This window comes from Salmo salar, chromosome ssa09 (genome assembly GCF_905237065.1).
Source record: "Salmo salar chromosome ssa09, Ssal_v3.1, whole genome shotgun sequence".
Taxonomy (NCBI): Eukaryota; Metazoa; Chordata; class Actinopteri; order Salmoniformes; family Salmonidae; genus Salmo; species Salmo salar.
Window position 1 is genome coordinate 159,246,497 of NC_059450.1, and position 26,026 is coordinate 159,272,522.

A 26,026-nucleotide genomic window follows, 5' to 3' on the forward strand; every position below is an offset into this window, starting at 1 on the left:
CACCCACCAGTAGCACGCGCTCCAGCAGGTATATCTCACTGGTCACCCCCGAATCCAATTCTTCCTTCCAAAATGTGCAGTTTTGTCACACAACACAATGCCATAGATGTCTCAAGTTTTGAGGGAGCCTGCAATTGGTATGCTGACTGGAGGAATGTCCATCAGAGCTGTTGCCAGATAATTTAATGTTAATTTCTGTACCATAAACCGCCTACAATGTCGTTTTAGAGAATTTGGCAGTACGTCCAACCGGCCTCACAACCGCACACCACATGTCAGCCCAGGACCTCCACATCGGGTTTCTTCACCTGAGGAATTATCTGAGACCAGCCACCCAGACAACAGATGAAACTGAAGAGTATTTCTGTCTGTAATAAATCCCTTTCCTGGGGAAAAGCAAATTCTGATTCAAATCAAATCAAATCAAATGTATTTATATAGCCCTTCGTACATCAGCTGATATCTCAAAGTGCTGTACAGAAACCCAGCCTAAAACCCCAAACAGCAAGCAATGCATGTGAAAGAAGCACGGTGGCTAGGAAAAACTCCCTAGGAAAAACTCCCTAGAAAGGCCAAAAACTTAGGAAGAAACCTAGAGAGGAACCAGGCTATGAGGGGTGGCCAGTCCTCTTCTGGCTGTGCAGGGTGGATATTATAACAGAACATGGTCAAGATGTTAAAATGTTCATAAATGACCAGCAGGGTCAGATAATAATAATCATAGTAGTTGTCGAGGGTGCAACAAGCACGTCCGGTGAACAGTTCAGGGTTCCATAGCCGCAGGCAGAACAGTTGAAACTGGAGCAGCAGCACGGCCAGGTGGACTGGGGACAGCAAGGAGTCATCATACCAGGTAGTCCTGAGGCATGGTCCTAGGACTCAGGTCCTCCGAGAGAAAGACAGAAAGAGAGAAAGAGAGAATTAGAGAGAGCATATTTAAATTCACACAGGACACCGGATAAGACAAGAGAAATACTCCAGATGTAACAGACTGACCCTAGCCCCCCGACACATAAACTACTGCAGCATAAATACTGGAGGCTGAGACAGGAGGGATCAGAAGACACTGTGGCCCCATCCGATGATACCCCCGGACAGGGTCAAACAGGCAGGATATAACCCCACCCACTTTGCCAAAGCACAGCCCCCACACCACTAGAGGGATGTCTCCAACCACCAACTTACCGTCCTAAGACAAGGCCGAGTATAGCCCACAACGATCTCCGCCATGGCACAACCCAAGGGGGGGTGCCAACCCAGACAGGAAGACCACGTCAGTGACTCAACCCACTCAAGTGACGCACCCCTCCCATGGACAGCATGGAAGAACACCAGTAAGCCAGTGACTCAGCCCCTGTAAAAGGGTTAGAGGCAGAGAATCCCAGTGGAAAGAGGGGAACCGGCAAGGCAGAGACAGCAAGGGCGGTTCATTGCTCCAGCCTTTCCGTTCACCTTCACACTCCTGGGCCAGACTATACTTAATCATAGGACCTACTGAAGAGATAAGTCTTCAGTAAAGACTTAAAGGTTGAGACTGAGTCTGCGTCTCTCACATTGGTAGGCAGACCATTCCATAAAAATGGAGCTCTATAGGAGAAAGCCCTACCTCCAGCCGTTTGCTTAGAAATTCTAGGGACAATTAGGAGGCCTGCGTCTTGTGACCGTAGCGTACGTGTAGGTATGTACGGCAGGACCAAATCGGAAAGATAGGTAGGAGCAAGCCCATGTAATGCTTTGTAGGTTAGCAGTAAAACCTTGAAATCAGCCCTTGCCTTAACAGGAAGCCAGTGTAGGGAGGCTAGCACTGGAGTAATATGATCAAATTGTTTGGTTCTAGTCAGGATTCTAGCAGCCGTATTTACCACTAACTGAAGTTTGTTTAGTGCTTTATCCGGGTAGCCAGAAAGTAGAGCATTGTAGTAGTCCAGCCTAGAAGTAACAAAAGCATGGATTCATTTTTCTGCGTCATTTTTGGACAGAAAGTTTCAGATTTTTGCAATGTTACGTAGATGGAAAAAAGCTGTCCTTGAAACAGTCTTGATATGTTCTTCAAAAGAGAGATCAGGGTCCAGAGTAACGCCGAGGTCCTTCACAGTTTTATTTGAGACGACTGTACAACCATCCAGATTAATTGTCAGATTCAACAGAAGATCTCTTTGTTTCTTGGGACCTAGAACAAGCATCTCTGTTCTGTCCGAGTTTAAAAGTAGAAAGTTTGCAGCCATCCACTTCTTTATGTCTGAAACACAGGCTTCTAGCGAGGGCAATTTTGGGGCTTCACCATGTTGCATTGAAATGTACAGCTGTGTGTCGTCCGCATAGTAGTGAAATTTAACATTATGTTTTCGAATGACATCCCCAAGAGGTAAAATATATAGTGAAAACAATAGTGGTCCTAAAACGGAACCTTGAGGAACACCGAAATTTACAATTGATTTGTCAGAGGACAAACCATTCACAGAGACAAACTGATATCTTTTCGACAGATAAGATCTAAACCAGGCCAGAACTTGTCCATGTAGACCAATTTGGGTTTTCAATCTCTCCAATTGAATGTGGTGATCGATGGTATCAAAAGCGGCACTAAGATCTAGGAGCACGAGGACAGATGCAGAGCCTCGGTCTGACTGTCACGTCCTGGCCAGTATATAAGGTTAATTGTTTTGTAGTTTGGTCAGGGCGTGGCAGGGGGTATTTGTTTTATGTGGTTCGGGGTGGTGTGTTTTGTGTAAAGGGTGTTTGATTTAGTAATTCCGGGTTTTGGTTTATGTTTAGTATTCTATGGTTAGTCTAGGTTGTGTGTTTCTATGTTTGGTTGATTGGGGTTGGGACTCTCAGTTGAAGGCAGGTGTTGTCTATCTGCCTTTGATTGAGAGTTCCATATATTAGGGTGTGTTTGTATGTGTGATTTGTGGGTGATTGTTCTGTGTTTCGCCTTGTGCCTTACCAGACTGTTTTTGTTGATCGTTCGTGTTTTTGTTATTTTGTATGTTCGTTTTGAAAGATAATTAAAAATCAAGATGAGCATTCACGTACCTGCTGCATTTTGGTCCTCATTCACCGACAACAACCGTGACAGAATCACCCACCACCAAAGGACCAAGCAGCAGAGGAAGGAGCAGACGGAGTTCGAGTTGGACTGGCGGGAGAAGTGGACTTGGGAGGAAGTTCTGGACGGGGCCGGACCCTGGCATCAGGCTGGGGATTATCGACGCCCGCAGGAGGAAATTGAGGCAGCCAAGGCAGAGAGGCGGTGGTACGAGGCCAAGTACGCGCTGAAGGAGAAGCACGAGAGGCACCCCCAAGAAAATTTTGGGGGGGGGCACACGGGTAGTTTGGCTAGGCGTAAGAAGAGCCGGAAGCCAGCTACTCGTGGTTATATGGAGGAGCGTATGGGGTGGAGAGCGCTATGTTTCGCTGAGGAGCGCACTATCTCACCCATACGCACGCACAGTCCGGTGCGCGTTATTCCAGCCCCTCGCAGGTGCCGTGCTAGAGCGGGCATCCAGCCTGGTAGGAGGATGCCTGCGCAGCGCATCTGGTCGCCGGTACGCCTCCGAGGACCAGGCTACCCAACTCCCGCTCTACGCACGGCTACCATCAGGCCCCTGCACAGCCCAGTCTGCCCTGTACGAGCACCCCGCTCGTACAGGGCTACTAGTTCCATCCAGCCAAGGCGGGTTGTGCAGGAGGTAAGATCTAGACCGGCTGTGCGCCTCCATAGCCCTGGGTTTCCAGCTCCTGTCTCTCGTGCGGACCCGGAAGTGCGTCAACCCAGTCCGACTCGTCCTGTTCCCGCTCCCCGCACTAGCCTGGAGGTGCGTGTACATAATCTGGTAATCCCAGTACCAGCACCACGCACCAGGCTACAAGTGCGTCAACCCAGCCTCGCCAGTCAACAGTCTTCATCAGAGCTGCCCGCCAGTCAACAGTCATCGTCAGAGCTGCCCGCCAGTCAACAGTCATCGTCAGAGCTGCCCGCCAGTCAACAGTCATCGTCAGAGCTGCCCGCCAGTCAACAGTCATCGTCAGAGCTGCCCGCCAGTCAACAGTCATCGTCAGAGCTGCCCGCCAGTCAACAGTCATCGTCAGAGCTGCCCGCCAGTCAACAGTCATCGCCAGAGCTGCCCGCCAGTCAACAGTCATCGTCAGAGCTGCCCGCCAGTCAACAGTCGTCAGAGCTGCCCGCCAGTCAACAGTCGCCAGAGAGGTCAGACTGCGCTGAACTGCCGGAGTGGCCAGACTGCGCTGAACTGCCGGAGTGGCCAGACTGCGCTGAACTGCCGGAGTGGCCAGACTGCGCTGAACTGCCGGAGTGGCCAGACTGCGCTGAACTGCCGGAGTGGCCAGACTGCGCTGAACTGCCGGAGTGGCCAGACTGCGCTGAACTGCCGGAGTGGCCAGACTGCGCTGAACTGCCGGAGTGGCCAGACTGCCCTGAACTGCCGGAGTGGCCAGACTGCCCTGAACTGCCGGAGTGGCCAGACTGCCCTGAACTGCCGGAGTGGCCAGACTGCCCCGAACTGCCGGAGTGGCCAGACTGCCCTGAACTGCCGGAGTGGCCAGACTGCGCTGAACTGCCGGAGTGGCCAGACTGCGCTGAACTGCCGGAGTGGCCAGACTGCGCTGAACTGCCGGAGTGGCCAGACTGCGCTGAACTGCCGGAGTGGCCAGACTGCCCTGAACTGCCGGAGTGGCCAGACTGCCCTGAACTGCCGGAGTGGCCAGACTGCCCTGAACTGCCGGAGTGGCCAGACTGCCCTGAACTGCCGGAGTGGCCAGACTGCCCTGAACTGCCGGAGTGGCCAGACTGCCCTGAACTGCCGGAGTGGCCAGACTGCCCTGAACTGCCGGAGTGGCCAGACTGCCCTGAACTGCCGGAGTGGCCAGACTGCCCTGAACTGCCGGAGTGGCCAGACTGCCCTGAACTGCCGGAGTGGCCAGACTGCCCTGAACTGCCGGAGTGGCCAGACTGCCCTGAACTGCCGGAGTGGCCCGAATTGCCAGACTGCCCAGACTGTCCCGAATTGCCAGACTGCCCAGACTGTCCCGAATTGCCAGACTGCCCAGACTGTCCCGAATTGCCAGACTGCCCAGACTGTCCCGAATTGCCAGACTGCCCAGACTGTCCCGAATTGCCAGACTGCCCAGACTGTCCCGAATTGCCAGACTGTCCCGAATTGCCAGACTGCCCCGACTGCCCCTCGGCGATGCCAGAGTGGCCCGACAGCCTGGAACGGCCGGAGCCAGAGCCACCTCCAGAAATAGGTGGGTTGGGGAGGGGGGGTGTAGCACAGTGCCGTCGTTGACGGCAGCCACCCTCCCTTCCCTCCCTTTAGAAAAGGGGACTTTTTGTTGGTGTTGCTTGGGGTTATTTTTTTGTTAAGGTGCTTCTGGGGTAGCACCTTTAGGGGGTACTGTCACGTCCTGGCCAGTATATAAGGTTAATTGTTTTGTAGTTTGGTCAGGGCGTGGCAGGGGGTATTTGTTTTATGTGGTTCGGGGTGGTGTGTTTTGTGTAAAGGGTGTTTGATTTAGTAATTCCGGGTTTTGGTTTATGTTTAGTATTCTATGGTTAGTCTAGGTTGTGTGTTTCTATGTTTGGTTGATTGGGGTTGGGACTCTCAGTTGAAGGCAGGTGTTGTCTATCTGCCTTTGATTGAGAGTTCCATATATTAGGGTGTGTTTGTATGTGTGATTTGTGGGTGATTATTCTGTGTATAGCCTTGTGCCTTACCAGACTGTTTTTGTTGATCGTTCGTGTTTTTGTTATTTTGTATGTTCGTTTTGAAAGATAATTAAATATCAAGATGAGCATTCACGTACCTGCGGCGTTTTGGTCCTCATTCACCGACAACAACTGCGACACTGACGTCATTAAAAGGTCATTTACCACCTTCACAAGTGCAGTCTCAGTGCTATGATGGGGTCTAAAACCAGACTGAAGCGTTTCGTATACATTGTTTGTCTTCAGGAAGGCAGTGAGTTGCTGTGCAACAGCTTTTTCTAAAATTTTTGAGAGGAATGGAAGATTCGATATAGGCCGATAGTTTTTTATAATTTCTGGGTCAAGATTTGGCTTTTTCAAGAGAGGCTTTATTACTGCCACTTTTAGTGAGCTTGGTACACTTCCGATGGATAGAGAGCCGTTTATTATGTTCAACATAGGAGGGCCAAGCACAGGAAGCAGCTCTTTCAGTAGTTTAGTTGGAATAGGGTCCAGTATGCAGCTTGAGGGTTTGGAGGCCATGATTATTTTCATCATTATGTCAAGAGATATAGTACTAAAACACTTTAGTATCTCCCTTGATCCTAGGTCCTGGCAGAGTTGTGTAGACTCAGGACAATGGAGCTTTGGAGGACTACCCAGATTTGAAGAGGAGTCTGTAATTTGCTTTCTAATGATCATGATCTTTTCCTCAAAGAAGTTCATAAATGTATTACTGCTGAAGTGAAAGCCATCCTCCATTTGCGAAGGCTGCTTTTTAGTTAGCTTTGCGACAGTATCAAAAATACATTTCGGGTTGTTCTTATTTTCCTCAATTAAGTTGGAAAAATAGGATGATCGAGCAGCAGTGAGGGCTCTTCGATACTGCACGGTACTGTCTTTCCAAGCTAGTCGGAAGACTTCCAGTTTGGTGTGGCGCCATTTCCGTTCCAATTTTCTGGAAGCTTGCTTCAGAGCTCGTGTATTTTCTGTATACCAGGGAGCTAGTTTCTTATGACAGATGTTTTTAATTTTTAGGGGTGCAACTGCATCTAGGGTATTGCGCAAGGTTAAATTGAGTTCCTCGGTTAGGTGGTTAACAGATTTTTGTCCTCTGACGTCCTTGGGTAGGCAGAGGGAGTCTGGAAGGGCATCAAGGAATCTTTGGGTTGTCTGAGAATTTATAGCACGACTTTTAATGCTCCTTGGTTGGGGTCTGAGCAGATTATTTGTTGCGATTGCAAACGCAATAAAATGGTGGTCCGATAATCCAGGATTTTGAGGAAAAACATTAAGATCCACAACATTTATTCCATGGGACAAAACTAGGTCCAGAGTATGACTGTGGCAGTGAGTAGGTCCAGAGACATGTTGGACAAAACCCACTGAGTCGATGATGGCTCCGAAAGCCTTTTGGAGTGGGTCTGTGGACTTTTCCATGTGAATGTTAAAGTCACCAAAAATTTTAATATTATCTGCTATGACTACAAGATCCGATAGGAATTCAGGGAACTCAGTGAGGAACACTGCATATGGCCCAGGAGGCCTGTAAACAGTAGCTATAAAAAGTGAGTGAGTAGGCTGCATATATTTCATGACTATGGTAAAGGCTATGGTAAAGGCTATTGTAAAGACTATGGTAAAGACTATGGTAAAGGCTATTGTAAAGACTATGGTAAAGGCTATTGTAAAGACTATGGTAAAGACTATGGTAAAGACTATGGTAAAGGGTATGGTAAAGACTATGGTAAAGGGTATTGTAAAGACTATGGTAAAGACTATGGTAAAGACTATGGTAAAGGCTATGGTAAAGGCTATGGTAAAGATTATGGTAAAGGGTATGGTAAAGGGTATGGTAAAGGGTATGGTAAAGGCTATTGTAAAGATTATGGTAAAGGGTATGGTAAAGGGTATTGTAAAGACTATGGTAAAGGCTATGGTAAAGGGTATGGTAAAGGCTATGGTAAAGATTATGGTAAAGGGTATGGTAAAGGGTATGGTAAAGGCTATGGTAAAGGCTATTGTAAAGGCTATTGTAAAGGCTATGGTAAAGATTATGGTAAAGGGTATGGTAAAGGGTATGGTAAAGGGTATGGTAAAGGCTATGGTAAAGGGTATGGTAAAGGGTATGGTAAAGGGTATGGTAAAGGGTATGGTAAAGGGTATGGTAAAGGCTATGGTAAAGGCTATGGTAAAGGGTATGGTAAAGGGTATGGTAAAGGCTATGGTAAAGGCTATGGTAAAGGGTATGGTAAAGGGTATGGTAAAGGGTATGGTAAAGGCTATGGTAAAGGCTATGGTAAAGGGTATGGTAAAGGCTATGGTAAAGGGTATGGTAAAGGGTATGGTAAAGGGTATGGTAAAGGGTATGGTAAAGGGTATGGTAAAGGCTATGGTAAAGGCTATGGTAAAGGCTATGGTAAAGACTATGGTAAAGGCTATGGTAAAGGGTATGGTAAAGGCTATGGTAAAGGGTATGGTAAAGGCTATGGTAAAGGGTGAAACTTTTAAAACATGTTACACATCCCCAATTCATTAACTAGACTTTCTTAAAAGTTAATTTATTTTCAGGTCAGTAGTGAAGAACGCTGCCTGAACAACTCTGACTTTGTCAAGTGGTTGCTTCTGTGACTTTTTGGGAAACATTGAAGGAGATTTTAGAGAAGCATGACTGCAAGGAAGTTACCCTTAAGTACTTTACTTCCTGTTGTTTCTGCTGTTAATGCTTTCCCCACAGTAGGACTTATTTGTCCAAATATTTTGTTCTTTGGACATGTTCCACACCCACCCCTAGATCAGTGATAGGCTATCGCATATTAATCGGAAAACATCTAATGTGACATATTTTAATATAAAAAAAAATGTCTGCACACGTCAAAACATAACTTTTAACAGCAGTAACACTCCAGAGATGTGATAATTTTCAAGTGCTATTTGTACCTAATTAGTCTGGGGATAAAGAATGAAAGCAGTCCAATAAGCAGCCTTGGGAATTCGGAAGGAGAAAAGCTTTAAGTTACTCCCTCACATTAGCATGGCTAACAGGAACTAGAGAGATCAGTAACTCCCTCACATTAGCATGGCTAACAGGAACTAGAGAGATCAGTTACCCCCTCACATTAGCATGGCTAACAGGAACTAGAGAGATCAGTTACCCCCTCACATTAGCATGGCTAACAGGAACTAGAGAGATCAGTTACCCCCTCACATTAGCATGGCTAACAGGAACTAGAGAGATCAGTAACTCCCTCACATTAGCATGGCTAACAGGAACTAGAGAGATCAGTTACTCCTTCACATTAGCATGGCTAACAGGAACTAGAGAGATCAGTAACTCCCTCACATTAGCATGGCTAACAGGAACTAGAGAGATCAGTAACTCCTTCACATTAGCATGGCTAATAGGAACTAGAGAGATCAGTTACTCCCTCACATTAGCATGGCTAACAGGAACTAGAGAGATCAGTTACTCCCTCACATTAGCATGGCTAACAGGAACTAGAGAGATCAGTAACTCCCTCACATTAGCATGGCTAACAGGAACTAGAGAGATCAGTTACTCCCTCACATTAGCATGGCTAATAGGAACTAGAGAGATCAGTTACCCCCTCACATTAGCATGGCTAACAGGAACTAGAGAGATCAGTTACTCCCTCACATTAGCATGGCTAACAGGAACTAGAGAGATCAGTTACTCCCTCACATTAGCATGGCTAACAGGAACTAGACAGATCAGTAACTCCCTCACATTAGCATGGCTAACAGGAACTAGAGAGATTAGTTACCCCCTCACATTAGCATGGCTAATAGGAACTAGACAGATCAGTTACCCCCTCACATTAGCATGGCTAACAGGAACTAGAGAGATCAGTAACTCCCTCACATTAGCATGGCTAATAGGAACTAGAGAGATCAGTTACCCCCTCACATTAGCATGGCTAACAGGAACTAGAGAGATCAGTTACTCCCTCACATTAGCATGGCTAATAGGAACTAGAGAGATCAGTAACTCCTTCACATTAGCATGGCTAACAGGAACTAGAGAGATCAGTTACTCCCTCACATTAGCATGGATAATAGGAACTAGAGAGATCAGTTACTCCCTAACATTAGCATGGCTAACAGGAACTAGACAGATCAGTTACCCCCTCACATTAGCATGGCTAACAGGAACTAGAGATATTAATAAAACATGGCCTCTGTGTGTATTTCATTTGTGAATGACTGGTTTTGGGAAGCACAACCAAGGAGGTCTGGTAGAATTCATAAGAGGTATACATCAACAGCGGGGATTTGGGACAACGGATCTATCTTCTTTAAGCATGAATGTAATGAAATGTCCAGAGATGAGTCTCGTTTGCTGCCTTGAAAATTCTCCCACACATCGTCTCAAAGCAGGGGAGAGAGAGAGAGAGAGAGAGAGAGAGAGAGAGAGAGAGAGAGAGAGAGAGAGAGAGAGAGAGAGAGAGAGAGAGAGAGAGAGAGAGAGAGAGAGAGAGAGAGAGAGAGAGAGAGCAAGAGAGAGCTACTTTCTTTGCAGGTTTAAAGGTAATCTAAATGGAAATCTCTGGCCTACCAGAGAAAGTCTTTCTGCAACACCTCCAGCTACAGTATATATCCAACTCAAACGCCACCCTATTCCCTATATAGCGCTCTACTTTTGAACAGAGCCATGTGGGCCATGGTAAAAAGTACTACACTACATAGGGAATAGGGTGTGATTTGGACGTAGTCTACCCTCAAGGGGATATGCACTAAATAGACTGTTTTATCTCACAGACAGTATAATGAGTCTCTCATTGCCGTTAAGGTTACTTCTAAAAAGTCTTACATTTTACAAGGCAATTACAATCATGTGTTCTCCTGACTGGACAAAATACGTCAATAGAAAATGAATACTGTGTAAAATGAAATATCAATAAAAGGACAGTGGCGATGAACTAGAGAGAGAATTACTGCTACCTTTGTCAAAGACTTTGTGAAAACATTTGCCACAGATATCGTAAACGCTGGATGAGGGAGGATATTGGTCAAGATATCAGTCCCCTGACCTAAGTCTCACCATATCTGCTCCCAGTAGAAGGTTCAGAAAAGTCAAGTCTTCTCGGATATGCTTCCATGGCTATTCATTGGACAGACGTTGAGATAAAAACAAAGCTTGAAAAAGAGCTTCAATAAAAATTAAAAAATAATGTTTTTTTCATAATACGAGAAAGGAATATCTCAGGACAAGATCATTTTACTGGAGTTAATTTTACAACAACAAATGTACAGGAATTCTAGTGAATATCGGAAGTCTGGAAATGACTTGACTCATTATTTGAATGTTTGCTTAATCTTCAGCACTTTCCAAACTATATGATAAACCTGAACAATAAACCTGACACCATGATAAACCTGACACCATGATAAACCTGACACCATGATAAACCTGACACCATGATAAACCTGACACCATGATAAACCTGACACCATGATAAACCTGACACCATAACTATATGATTGTCACCTCCTGACCATAATAAGTTGTTATTTTCTATGGTAGAGTGGTCAGGGCGTGACAGGGGGTGTTGATGTGTTTTTGTGTTCTGTGTTTTCTATTTCTATGTTGTTGTTCTAGTTTGTCTATTTCTATGTTGGGGTTTATTGGGTTGACCTCCAATTGGAGGCAGCTGGTCCTCGTTGCCTCTAATTGGAGGTCAAATTTAGTAGGGGTGTTTCTTCATGTTGTTTGTGGGTGATTATCTTTTGAGTAGTGTGTTTTTTCCCCTCTCTGCGTCACGGTTTTGTTGTTTTGGTTTTCTGTATTTGCATTACGTTTCACGAATATAATAAATATGTGGGACACAAACGCTGCATCTTGGTCCGCTCCTTATCACAGCCGTGACAGAATCACCCACCACCGAAGGACCAAGCAGCGTGGAAGGGAGTAGCAGGAGGATTGGATTAAGCAGCGTGCCCGGGAGGAGATGGCATCCTGGTCGCTGGAGGAGTTGGAGGAAACGATAGACTGGACTTGGGAACAGGTATTGGAGCGATACAATAGCCTGCCGGGGTAGCAGGTGGAGGCACGATACCAACGGACAGGCAAGTGCGAGGGGGCACACGGGGAGTGTTGCTCAGTCAGGTTGGAGACCTGAGCCAACTCCCTGTGCTTACTGTGGGGAGTGAGTGATCGAGCAAGAACCAAGTTATGCTGAGATACGCACTGTGGCGCCAGTGCGTATCTACAGCCCGGTGCGCTCGGTGCCAGCTACTCACAGGTGCCGTGCTACAGTTGGCATTCAGCCAAGACGGGTTGGGAGCGATACAACTGCCTGACAATGATAAACCTGACACCATGATAAACCTGACACCATGATAAACCTGACACCATAACTATATGATAAACCTGACACCATGATAAACCTGACACCATAACTATATGATAAACCTGACACCATGATAAACCTGACACCATGATAAACCTGACACCATAACTATATAATAAACCTGACACCATGATAAACCTGACACCATGATAAACCTGACACCATAACTATATAATAAACCTGACACCATGATAAACCTGACACCATAACTATATGATGAACCTGACACCATGATGAACCTGACACCATGATAAACCTGACACCATAACTATATGATAAACCTGACACCATGATAAACCTGACACCATGATAAACCTGACACCATAACTATATAATAAACCTGACACCATGATAAACCTGACACCATGATAAACCTGACACCATGATGAACCTGACACCATGATGAACCTGACACCATGATAAACCTGACACCATGATAAACCTGACACCATGATGAACCTGACACCATAACTATATGATAAACCTGACACCATGATAAACCTGACACCATGATAAACCTGACACCATGATAAACCTGACACCATGATGAACCTGACACCATGATGAACCTGACACCATGATAAACCTGACACCATGATAAACCTGACACCATGATAAACCTGACACCATGATAAACCTGACACCATAACTATATAATAAACCTGACACCATGATAAACCTGACACCATAACTATATAATAAACCTGACACCATGATAAACCTGACACCATGATAAACCTGACACCATGATAAACCTGACACCATGATAAACCTGACACCATAACTATATGATGAACCTGACACCATGATAAACCTGACACCATGTAAACCTGACACCATGATAAACCTGACACCATGTAAACCTGACACCATGATAAACCTGACACCATGATAAACCTGACACCATGATAAACCTGACACCATAACTATATAATAAACCTGACAACATGATAAACCTGACACCATGTAAACCTGACACCATGATAAACCTGACACCATAACTATATGATGAACCTGACACCATAATTATTTTATGATCTTGACAACCTAACAATATGATAAACCTGAATTGTAAACCTGACTCCATAAACGTGTCCAATATGTCCTGACCCTGAGGGACATCCGAGATATATGAAAATCTGAGCTATCTTGGTTTCTGGTTCCTGATTTTGAAGTTGCTGAACCATACATTTGTTGTAAATAATTTAATGGTGGATAAAGTTTGTTTCGAGGGCTCTAGTCAAAAGTAATGCACTACATAGGGATTAAGGTGCCATTTGATTTGCAGTCGTACTGGCAAAGTCACTGATGTGGTCACATCGCATACAAACGCTATCTCCGTTTCAGACACGTGCAGGGCGAGACAACCAACCCAAAGATAATGTCAGTGATTAATGACAGGTTAGACCAAGATCTGTTTAATGAAATCCCCAGCATGTGACAAGTGTTTTTGGACCATTGGATGTATACCAAATCGGACAACGCTTAGCCAATTATGTAACATAAAGCCTGTCTTACTACTGGCAATACCAATATGTCACCTGACACATACTTACTCTTTAAGTCTTTACTGTGTAAAGCTACATCATTTTACACATTCTGACCTTTAAGTCTTTACTGTGTAAAGCTACATTATTTGATATATTTTCATAATGTAACTGTACCGTTACCAACAACATCACGTCTCGACAGAGAGCAACTGTAGTGATTTCCTTTAGAAGGGGGTGCATCTCAAATGGTCCCCTATTGACCCATAGTGCTTTGGTCAAAACTAGTGTAAGAATCAAAGAATATGGTGCCATTTTGGACTCTGGTGATACTGGCTCATAGCGTTCTGACTCAAAGCACTCAGCCCTCAGCTTTCTACGAAGGCATACTGAGACGGATTACCACACTGAGATATTCACTCACACAAGCTTAGTCTGAAATCCATTAAAAAAAAAAAACGAATTGAATTACTCACATATAACATCCACAATGAACTCTGTAAAAAAAAAATAATAATAATATTACAAAAAAAAAATCTCCACAGACTGAGAGATGCGTACAAAAAGGCCAAAAGAATCCTGTGCTTCTGAAAGTTAAACTTGTTCTTGTTCATCGTGTTTTATTAATACAGATATATTTCCCTCCTCACTCTACTCCCTTTCACCAGGAAATCCATTTACGCCTGAATGTCTCCTGGAAAATGTCCTCCTACTCCGGATGCCAAGCCTCCCACGGTGCCAGTAAGAAAAACATAATGTCTTCAAAAAGATGGAGTCATACTGACACAAACTCTTCCATTAAGCTGTACAATTCAATGATAACAGGAGAGGAGGCATCACTTGACAACCTTATGAATATCTCACATGAATTAACTATTTTTGAAATAAATGTCTAATGAAAATTGTAAAAAGTTCAACATGACATTTTTTTATTTTACGTCTCCCTGTCAAACTATCAACACCACAATAAATACCATTGAATTTTTTTTTTCAAATCTATTTGACCGTGTGCCAAAAAAAAAACACTATCAATGCCCTTCACAACAACTATAAAATGGAACCCATCTGCAGGCCAGCTGTCAGTATTAATGTAGTTGAACGAATCTGTGAATGTGTCATGATGTGTCTATGTCATTTCCCTTACACCAACAAAACATAACAGACATCATTTTGGACCATTTTCTTGCACCTATTTGCATTATAAAATATTTGGACTGCTGTGTACTGGACACCTTATGACGCTACACCAGACAGACAGAGAGACTTTTGATTCATCTTCATCATTAAGTACATCAGTGAAAGGTTCATTCGTAAAAGGTAAAGACCCAGGTTGACATGTCTCTCCCTGGGCCCAACACTGTGTTGATACAACATGAAGGAGGAAATTACGTTTTACTGACATTGTGTTCTTCTCAAATGACCCCATATTCCCAAATATAGTGCACTACTTTAGGCTCTGGTCAAAGGTAGTGCACTATATAGGGAATAGGGTGCCATGGGCTCTGGTCTAAGGTAGTGCACTATGTAGGGAATAGGGTTCCATGGGCTCTGGTCTAAGGTAGTGCACTATATAGGGAATAGGGTTCCATAGGGCCCTGGTCAAAAGTTGTGCACTATGTAGGGAATAGGGTTCCATGGGCCCGGGTCAAAAGTAGTGCACTATGTAGGGAATAGGGTTCCATTTTGATTTAGTCATTGTAATGCAGGATTTAATTCCGTCCCTTTCCAAGAATGGGAGTGAAAATGGCCATGCAGCAGTGGGAGGTCCTCTGAGAGCGAACAGGGATATTAATTGCTTGTTTTAACAGAGTCTGGCTCAGAGAGTCAATACCCTGGAGCGACGTGTTTCGCTATTATATTTCAGGGGAGAAGAGATGGTCTTTACACTAGTGGGTAAAAGTGGGTAAATTAACTATTTCAGAGGAGAAAATATTGTATTTACACTACTGGGAAAATTAACTCTTTCAGGGGAGAAGAGACGGTCTTTACAGTAGTTGGTAAATTAAATATTTATTGGGTGAAGAGATGTCTTTAAACTAGTGGATAAATTAACTATTGAAGAGATTTCTTTAATTAAACTAGTGGGAAAAATAACTATTGAAGAGATATCTTTAAACTAGTGGTGTCACGGTTGTCGTAGGAAGGAGCGGACCAAAGTGCAGCGTGTGTGTCGTTCCACATTTTATTTTCACCGTCAAACCATGCGATACATACAAAATAAATTGAACGAACAAAACAACAAACCGTGACGCAGAGTTAGAAAAACACACCTACTCAAAATCAATCTCCCACAAACCCAGGTAGAAAAAAAACCCTACTTAAGTATGATCTCTAATTAGAGACAACGAGGACCAGCTGCCTCTATTTGGAAATCATCCAAAACAAAACCCAACATAGAAATACAAAACTAGAACATGACAACATAGAAAAACTAAACTAGGAAATCCCCCTGTCATGCCCTGACATACTTTTCCATAGAAAATAACAGCTTACTATGGTCAGGACGTGACAAGTGGGTAAATTAACTATTGAAGAGATGTCTTTAAACTAGTGGGTAAATTAACTATTGAAGAGATGTCTTTATACTAGTTGGTAAATGAACTCTTTGTGTCTTAATAAGGCATAGACTGTGCTGCAAGCTGTCTAGTGAGATATAACCCCCTAATAACCTTGCTATTGCTGTAAATATACTTAAATCTCCACAGCGAGATAATTAATCATATTCAGACATCTGTGAGGATGTCAGACAGAATTTGAAAATATTATTTCATTTTGTCAATCAGCCAGTATAGCACTTTAATCCTGTCCAATGATTTCTGAAGTCAGGGACATCATCATTTTCAAAGTGATTGAAAAGTGTATAATTAAAAATAAACATTCAAATGGAACAAAAACGTAACACTAACTTGGCCATGAATCTCAATGTAACAAGTCAACTCTCTAAAGAACCTATTTTAGGACTCATTTAAGTAGAGTTAGTATTTAGATGTAATGTTAGGACTAATTTATTGGGAATAATTACCTGCAATCTCTTGACTGTATTTTGAAACATATGAATTTACTTTTAAACCACACTAAGAATGGTTCTGTCACGACTTCCGCCAAAGTCGGTCCCTCTCCTTGTTCGTTCGGCGGTCGACGTCACCGGCCTTCTAGCCATCACCGATCCACTTTTCATTTTCCATTTGTTTTGTCTTTGTCTTACACACCTGGTTTCAATTCCCCAATTACTTGTTCATTATTTAACCCTCTGTTCCCACATGTTTGTTTGTGAGTGATTGTTTGTTGTAATTATAGTCCGTATTGTGGGCTAGGTTTATTCGTGTTGTATTTTGAATATCTTGAGTAAAATTACGTGTATTACTCATTTCTGCTGTCCTGCGCCTGACTCCTCTGCACCAGCTACACCCAGACCTATTACAGGTTCTCTGCATATTCTGAAAGAGTGTCGGTAGAATCTGTAAAGCCCCTTTTGACGCACCCAAAATGTCTTCTATTTCAATTACAAATGATCACAGTTTTCACAGAAACTTTTCCACACATGCCTTCAACATACCCATGCAGTAGACTGACTGGCATGCAACCAAACCACAACACCAGCACAACCTCACTATAGTTAGAAAACAATGGGCACTCAACGTCAATGCTTCTACATAGACACAGATATAACCTCACTATAGTTAGAAAACAATGGGCACTCAACGTCAATGCTTCTACATAGACACAGATATAACCTCACTATAGTTAGAAAACAATGGGCACTCAATGTCAATGCTTCTACATAGACACAGATATAACCTCACTATAGTTAGAAAACAATGGGCACTCAACGTCAATGCTTCTACATAGACACAGATATAACCTCACTATAGTTAGAAAACAATGGGCACTCAATGTCAATGCTTCTACATAGACACAGATATAACCTCACTATAGTTAGAAAACAATGGGCACTCAATGTCAATGCTTCTACATAGACACAGATATAACCTCACTATAGTTAGAAAACAATGGGCACTCAACGTCAATGCTTCTACATAGACACAGATATAACCTCACTATAGTTAGAAAACAATGGGCACTCAACGTCAATGCTTCTACATAGACACAGATATATCCTCAGAGCGAATCAGAAACAAGACAAGTCAGAAACCTTCTCCAGGAGGATGGAGAATACTGTTCTACATGATATGGCCTGTTTTCCAAATGGTTCCCTATTCCCTATACAGAGCACTACTTTTGACCAGAGCCCTATGGGCCCCAAGCTTGCAGCCAGGGTTTAGGTCAGAGCAACCTCACATAGGATACTAGGTATTATTACAGCCATTTTAGTTGCTATGTGCAGTATATGTTATAGTTGTTTTCTATGGTTTGGTACAATAGCTTATTAAATCAAATCAAATTGTATTGGTCACATTCGCCGAATACAACAGGTGTAGACCTTACAGTGAAATGCTTACTTACAAGCCCTTAACCAACAATACCGTTTTAAGAAAACAAGTGTTAAGAAAGTATTTCCAAAAATTCAACTGAAGTAAAAAATGAATCAATAAACAATGTGTGAAATGGGTTGAATATGATGGTGCCTTTGGAGTGGTGTATATTAGTGTGACAGTTATTATATGTGTTTATGTCAGTAGCAAAAAAATTTTTTTAATTCCTGGGAGATACCCTTGACTGCTGTTGACATGCCATATGTGTGGTTTTATGTCAGTGATTTGTTTGTTAAATCAACTTGCAGCTGAAATGTTGACAATATAAAGTCTAAATTGTTTATTTGTATGTGCTGATGGTGTTAAATCAGGTTTTGTGGACATAACAAAAGGTGTCCCACAGGGATCCATTCTTGGTCCGGTTAAAAATCAAAATCATAAAAAGGTTCCCCTGTGGTGCAGATGAAACTGCGGTGCATGCTCTGACCAGGCTCTGTCAGAGCTTCAATCAGCCTTTATTTCCCTGCAGAAAACCTTAGTTGAATTGAAATTGGTACTTAATGCAGGTTAAACCAAGTTTATGTTATTTTTCCAACTCGCATACAAATGTATCTGATGATTTGTGTATACTTTGGAAGGTGCCCTCGTTGATCATGTCCCTACTTATAAATATATGAGTATCTGGAATTATGAAAAGATATCTTTCAAAAAAAAGCATGTTGATGAGTTAGTTCACTAGGCCTTGACTAAGCTGGGTGAAAAAAATATATTTGGCCTTAGATCATCAAATGCATCAAATACAGATTTACTCCATGGAACAACAGATAGTCCCCCCCCCAAAAAAAAATCTAAAGGAAATTTGTTCTGAAGTGTCTGAGAGATATAAGAAAGATCAGGATTTATTTTGTTACATGTATTAACCCCTTACTTTTGTCACTAAATAGTCTCCATACATACTTCCATTCATTTTTTTCAACTGGAACCGCGGGACCTTAAGACGAGTCTTGTGAGACCTGTGGGCATCTTAGAGCAAAACATGTGTGTGTTCTTGAAAATCTCATCTTTCCATAGAGGGGGCATAATACTTTGTAGGCTAAACCGATCGAACGCTACAGACGATTTTTTGTGAGAAGATCGATTTTCGGGATGTCTCATGGTCTGACAAACACAGCTCTAGCTCTGTCACCTTGTACCGCAGATGTGGAAGTGTTCCACAGGCAGATGTGGAAGTGTTCCATAGGCAGATGTGGAAGTGTTCCATAGGTGGATGTGGAAGTGTTCCATAGGCAGATGTGGAAGTGTTCCATAGGCAGATGTGGAAGTGTTCCATAGGCAGTTGTGGAAGTGTTCCACAGGCAGATGTGGAAGTGTTCCACAGGCAGTTGTGGAAGTGTTCCACAGGCGGATGTGGAAGTGTTCACAGGCAGATGTGGAAGTGTTCCACAGGCAGATGTGGAAGTGTTCCATAGGTGGATGTGGAAGTGTTCCATAGGCAGATGTGGAAGTGTTCCACAGGCAGTTGTGGAAGTGTTCCACAGGCAGTTGTGGAAGTGTTCCACAGGCGGATGTGGAAGTGTTCCACAGGCAGATGTGGAAGTGTTCCATAGGCAGATGTGGAAGTGTTCCATAGGCAGATGTGGAAGTGTTCCATAGGCAGATGTGGAAGTGTTCCATAGGTGGATGTGGAAGTGTTCCATAGGCAGATGTGGAAGTGTTCACAGGCAGATGTGGAAGTGTTCCACAGGCAGATGTGGAAGTGTTCCATAGGTGGATGTGGAAGTGTTCCATAGGTGGATGTGGAAGTGTTCCATAGGCGGATGTGGAAGTGTTCCACAGGCAGTTGTGGAAGTGTTCCATAGGCCGATGTGGAAGTGTTCCATAGGCAGATGTGGAAGTGTTCCACAGGCAGTTGTGGAAGTGTTCCATAGGCAGATGTGGAAGTGTTCCACAGGCGGATGTGGAAGTGTTCCATAGGCAGTTGTGGAAGTGTTCCATAGGCAGATGTGGAAGTGTTCCATAGGCGGATGTGGAAGTGTTCCACAGGCGGATGTGGAAGTGTTCCACAGGCGGATGTGGAAGTGTTCCACAGGCGGATGTGGAAGTGTTCCATAGGCAGTTGTGGAAGTGTTCCACAGGCAGATGTGGAAGTGTTCCATAGGCAGATGTGGAAGTGTTCCATAGGCGGATGTGGAAGTGTTCCACAGGCGGATGTGGAAGTGTTCCACAGGCGGATGTGGAAGTGTTCCACAGGCGGATGTGGAAGTGTTCACAGGCAGATGTGGTGGATTGAGACACATCCAATTAAATAACAGATATCTGTCTAGTTTAAATGTACTGATTTGTATGGGGATTTTTGTATTATGCTAATTAGATTTCCTCGGAGGCGCAGACATTGACCTTAAGGGGTTTTAACTGACTTACTTGTATAAAAAAAAAGTTGAACTTAAATAAAACATGAAAAACGTGACCTTTGTCTTTCTATGCAACTTCCTGTCCTTGACTCGAACACTGACTCAGACACTTCTGGAGATTTTTTATTCTCACATATCAACGACGGCCAGGATCTATCTGGAACAATATCTATTTCCATCAAACTATCTGGAACAATATCTATTTCCATCAAACTATCTGGAACAATGTCTAACAAACAACCTGGAACAATGTCTAACAAACTACCTGGAACAATGTCTAACTACATCAAACTATAGGGAACTCAGTCATGGATGAAACAAAAGCAGACCAAGAAACAAGAGGGAACAGAATAGAGGAGCAAGGCAACATAAAGGGTGCTCTGTGCTTTGTGTCAGAGTGAGGGAGGCAGTGGGAGATGGAGGGATGGGAGAGGAGAGTGCACCAGTCTGTGTACCTTGAGGCCAGAGTCGGAGGGAAAAGGCCTATAATGGCATGCGCTAGTGGGAGCTAGACTGGATGGTTGCATACTCGACAAGGTCCCCGGCAGTTTGAACTGAGCTTCGTGGGCTGGGAGAGGAGGCCAGAGCCGCAGTATCCAGCTCCGCATACTGGACATCACAGTCCTTGTGGTCAGAGTTCTGGAGACAAGAGAGGCGAGAGGAGTGTGAGGAGAGTGAGGAATGAGAGAGGGGGAGAGACAGTGACAGAGGTGGTAGAGAGCTAGAGAGCGAGAGAGTGAGAGAGCGAGAGAGAGAGAGTGACAGAGATAGCGAGAGACTGACACACACACAGAGAGAGAGAGAGAGAGAGAGAGAGAGAGAGAGCGAGAGAGAGAGAGAGTGACAGAGATAGCGAGACTGACACACAGAGAGAGAGAGAGAGAGAGAGAGATATAGAGAGAGAGAGAGCGAGAGAGAGAGAGTGACAGAGATAGCGAGAGAGTGACACGGAGAGAGAGAGAGAGAGAGAGAGAGAGAGGGTTCTATGATAATGAGAGAGAGGGTTCTATGATAATGAGAGAGAGGGTTCTATGATAATGAGAGAGAGGGTTCTATGATAATGAGAGAGAGGGTTCTATGATAATGAGAGAGAGGGTTCTATGATAACATAGATAAACTAGTTTGTGTATTCACGAAAGCTGTTACGAACGGGCCAAATGGATCTAAACACAAACAGAGATGACAATGAGGCTAAACATAACAGCATGATACACACAGAGAACACATAAATTATGAGGAGAGGAGACGTGACAGAGATGAAGAGGAGCCATTAAAACAGAAGACTTACTTATTGACAGACCAAAGGACAGGAAGAGGCAGTACACAAATAAAATGACAGTTAGAGACATTAGATAGAAAACTAGACCAAAGACAGAAAGAACAACACTGATCAGAGACATTAGACAGAAAACCAAAGACAGACACCTAGGGTTTGAAAATTCTAGTATTTTTGCATCTGCAAATCCAAGGTTTTCCAGAAATTTCAGTTAGAAGATTTGGGAAATCAGGAGGGAATAAAACAAAAAAATACGAAATCCTCCAAGTTGGATTTCTGGAAAAACCTGGTAATTTTGGGAAAGTTCCCGAAATGTTCCCATCCAACAGACGGATACAGACAGCATCCTGAAAACACTGTATTAGACAGGTATAAACCCAGACTAAAGGCACTCCGTGACATTAAACACACATATAGAAAAATACAGATGCAGAGATGAGACAGGAGACACAGACGTAAAGAAGTCATGAACAGCATTATTTCACAAAACAACTTGGACATTTTGATTTCCTTGGCCCATGTTAGCAAGACTGTAGTAAGACAAGATGTGTGACTGTCTCCTGTGGGTGTCAAGATGTGTTGAATGTGTCTTGTGGGTGTGAAATCGAACAATAAATACATTTAATAGTTATGTTGATACCAAGTGGTAAGACTCTTATGAAACCAAAGAATTCAAAAAGCCAGAGATGAAGGAATGAGAGGTAAGAAAAATTAGGTGATGAATTACATTGTTCCCCAAACATCAGGAAGAGAGCAGGAGAAGACTGAACTCCATATCTATGACTTCTAGAATGACACAGGGTAATATCTTGATTGTATACTCCTTGCGTCCTCTCCCTTCGTCTTCTTGTCAAAACCCATTGGTCCTTCCCGTCTGACCTTCTCCTACAAAAGGTTTTGAGAAGAAGACGAGGAGAGACAGGACGCCAGGAGTATACAATTGAGATCTTCTCTGCTCGCCTCGCGTCATGAGTGGGTGGAACACGCCCCCATGGAACCCCACATTGCCTTGTGGTCTATTGTCGATGCTCTTTGGTCTAATCGAGCGACAACATAATTTGCACGTAGTATTGTTTCAATTAAACAGAAAGCCAAAGAATAAGCTGAGTGAACGTGATTGATTGGAGAAGGTGGTCTTCGTCTGTGTCTCAAATGAAATTCAATTCCGACACAGTGCACAACTTTTGACCAGGGTCCATAAGGATCTGGTCAACAGAAGTGCACCATATAGGCGAATAGGGTGCCATTTGGGATGCAAAATGGTCCGTCTGTCTCCAGGGAGAATGGTAATGAGGGAAAGGCTGAGCGGTGTTGGTTGTTGACAAAGAGAGAGTGGGAAATTGTTGGTTGTTGACGAAGAAAATGCAAAATAGGGAGGGGGGGGTTTAGGTAAATATGCTGCTGTCACCATGACGCCCAGGGATGAGATTAAGGAGAGCAGGATGAGACCTTCCCAGGGAGAACTGACGTTCATTGGTAAAACCTGGTATTTGATCTGGTTTCCTGCCTCACGCAGTCAGTGGGTATCTGTTACTATGTTTACACGTTATATACTGCCTGTTAAAGATCCTTTCTTCCCTGAATCTAAAACCACCTGGCTGTTCTGTTCAGTCAGCTCTACCCTTTATAAAACCACCTGGCTGTTCTGTTCAGTCAGCTCTACCCTTTATAAAACCACCTGGCTGTTCTGTTCAGTCAGCTCTACCCTTTACCACCTGGCTGTTCTGTTCAGTCAGCTCTACCCTTTATAAAACCACCTGGCTGTTCTGTTCAGTCAGCTCTACCCTTTATAAAACCACCTGGCTGTTCTGTTCAGTCAGCTCTACCCTTTATAAAACCACCTGGCTGTTCTGTTCAGTCAGCTCTACCCTTTATAAAACCACCTGGCTGTTCTGTTCAGTCAGCTCTACCCTTTATAAAACCACCTGGCTGTTCTGTTCAGTCAGCTCTACCCTTTATAAAACCACCTGGCTGTTCTGTTCAGTCAGCTCTACCCTTTATAAAACCACCTGGCTGTTCTGTTCAGTCAGCTCTACCCTTTATAAAACCACCTGGCTGTTCTGTTCAGTCAGCTCTACCCTTTATAAAACCACCTGGCTGTTCTGTTCAGTCAGCTCTACCCTTTACCACCTGGCTGTTCTGTTCAGTCAGCTCTACCCTTTATAAAACCACCTGGCTGTTCTGTTCAGTCAGCTCTACCCTTTATAAACCACCTGGCTGTTCTGTTCAGTCAGCTCTACCCTTTATAAAACCACCTGGCTGTTCTGTTCAGTCAGCTCTACCCTTTACCACCTGGCTGTTCTGTTCAGTCAGCTCTACCCTTTATAAAACCACCTGGCTGTTCTGTTCAGTCAGCTCTACCCTTTATAAAACCACCTGGCTGTTCTGTTCAGTCAGCTCTACCCTTTATAAAACCACCTGGCTGTTCTGTTCAGTCAGCTCTACCCTTTATAAACCACCTGGCTGTTCTGTTCAGTCAGCTCTACCCTTTACCACCTGGCTGTTCTGTTCAGTCAGCTCTACCCTTTATAAACCACCTGGCTGTTCTGTTCAGTCAGCTCTACCCTTTATAAAACCACCTGGCTGTTCTGTTCAGTCAGCTCTACCCTTTATAAAACCACCTGGCTGTTCTGTTCAGTCAGCTCTACCCTTTACCACCTGGCTGTTCTGTTCAGTCAGCTCTACCCTTTATAAAACCACCTGGCTGTTCTGTTCAGTCAGCTCTACCCTTTATAAAACCACCTGGCTGTTCTGTTCAGTCAGCTTTACCCTTTACCACCTGGCTGTTCTGTTCAGTTAGCTTTACCCTTTATAAAACCACCTGGCTGTTCTGTTCAGTCAGCTCTACCCTTTACCACCTGGCTGTTCTGTTCAGTTAGCTCTACCCTTTATAAAACCACCTGGCTGTTCTGTTCAGTCAGCTCTACCCTTTATAAAACCACCTGGCTGTTCTGTTCAGTCAGCTCTACCCATTATAAAACCACCTGGCTGTTCTGTTCAGTCAGCTCTACCCTTTATAAAACCACCTGGCTGTTCTGTTCAGTCAGCTCTACCCATTATAAAACCACCTGGCTGTTCTGTTCAGTCAGCTCTACCCTTTACCACTTGGCTGTTCTGTTCAGTCAGCTCTACCCTTTATAAAACCACCTGGCTGTTCTGTTCAGTCAGCTCTACCCTTTATAAAACCACCTGGCTGTTCTGTTCAGTCAGCTCTACCCTTTATAAAACCACCTGGCTGTTCTGTTCAGTCAGCTCTACCCTTTATAAAACCACCTGGCTGTTCTGTTCAGTCAGCTCTACCCTTTACCACCTGGCTGTTCTGTTCAGTCAGCTCTACCCTTTATAAAACCACCTGGCTGTTCTGTTCAGTCAGCTCTACCCTTTATAAAACCACCTGGCTGTTCTGTTCAGTCAGCTCTACCCTTTATAAAACCACCTGGCTGTTCTGTTCAGTCAGCTCTACCCTTTAACCACCTGGCTGTTCTGTTCAGTCAGCTCTACCCTTTATAAAACCACCTGGCTGTTCTGTTCAGTCAGCTCTACCCTTTATAAAACCACCTGGCTGTTCTGTTCAGTCAGCTCTACCCTTTATAAAACCACCTGGCTGTTCTGTTCTGTTCAGTCAGCTCTACCCTTTACCACCTGGCTGTTCTGTTCAGTCAGCTCTACCCTTTATAAAACCACCTGGCTGTTCTGTTCAGTCAGCTCTACCCTTTACCACCTGGCTGTTCTGTTCAGTCAGCTCTACCCTTTATAAAACCACCTGGCTGTTCTGTTCAGTCAGCTCTACCCTTTATAAAACCACCTGGCTGTTCTGTTCAGTCAGCTCTACCCTTTATAAAACCACCTGGCTGTTCTGTTCAGTCAGCTCTACCCTTTATAAAACCACCTGGCTGTTCTGTTCAGTCAGCTCTACCCTTTATAAAACCACCTGGCTGTTCTGTTCAGTCAGCTCTACCCTTTATAAAACCACCTGGCTGTTCTGTTCAGTCAGCTCTACCCTTTACCACCTGGCTGTTCTGTTCAGTCAGCTCTACCCTTTATAAACCACCTGGCTGTTCTGTTCAGTCAGCTCTACCCTTTATAAAACCACCTGGCTGTTCTGTTCAGTCAGCTCTACCCTTTATAAACCACCTGGCTGTTCTGTTCAGTCAGCTCTACCCTTTATAAAACCACCTGGCTGTTCTGTTCAGTTAGCTCTACCCTTTATAAAACCACCTGGCTGTTCTGTTCAGTCAGCTCTACCCTTTAAACCACCTGGCTGTTCTGTTCAGTCAGCTCTACCCTTTATAAACCACCTGGCTGTTCTGTTCAGTCAGCTCTACCCTTTATAAAACCACC

The 26,026-nt window shown here is 44.0% G+C and overlaps 1 protein-coding gene across 2 annotated transcripts in view; it reads right to left on the reverse strand.

Moving 5' to 3' along the window:
* The window catches only part of LOC106613399 (nectin-1), a 610,857-nt gene that overhangs the window by 17,638 nt on the left and 567,193 nt on the right, over positions 1-26,026 (reverse strand). Inside the window, exon 9 of one of the 2 annotated variants that reach the window (XM_045724942.1) lies at positions 20,865-21,048. The exons of the other annotated variant lie outside the window; for it this stretch is intronic. Coding sequence (XP_045580898.1) covers positions 20,908-21,048 — 141 coding nt within the window. The 3' untranslated portion in view covers positions 20,865-20,907. The remainder of the gene's footprint in view (positions 1-20,864; positions 21,049-26,026) is intronic. 2 annotated transcript variants of the gene reach the window in all.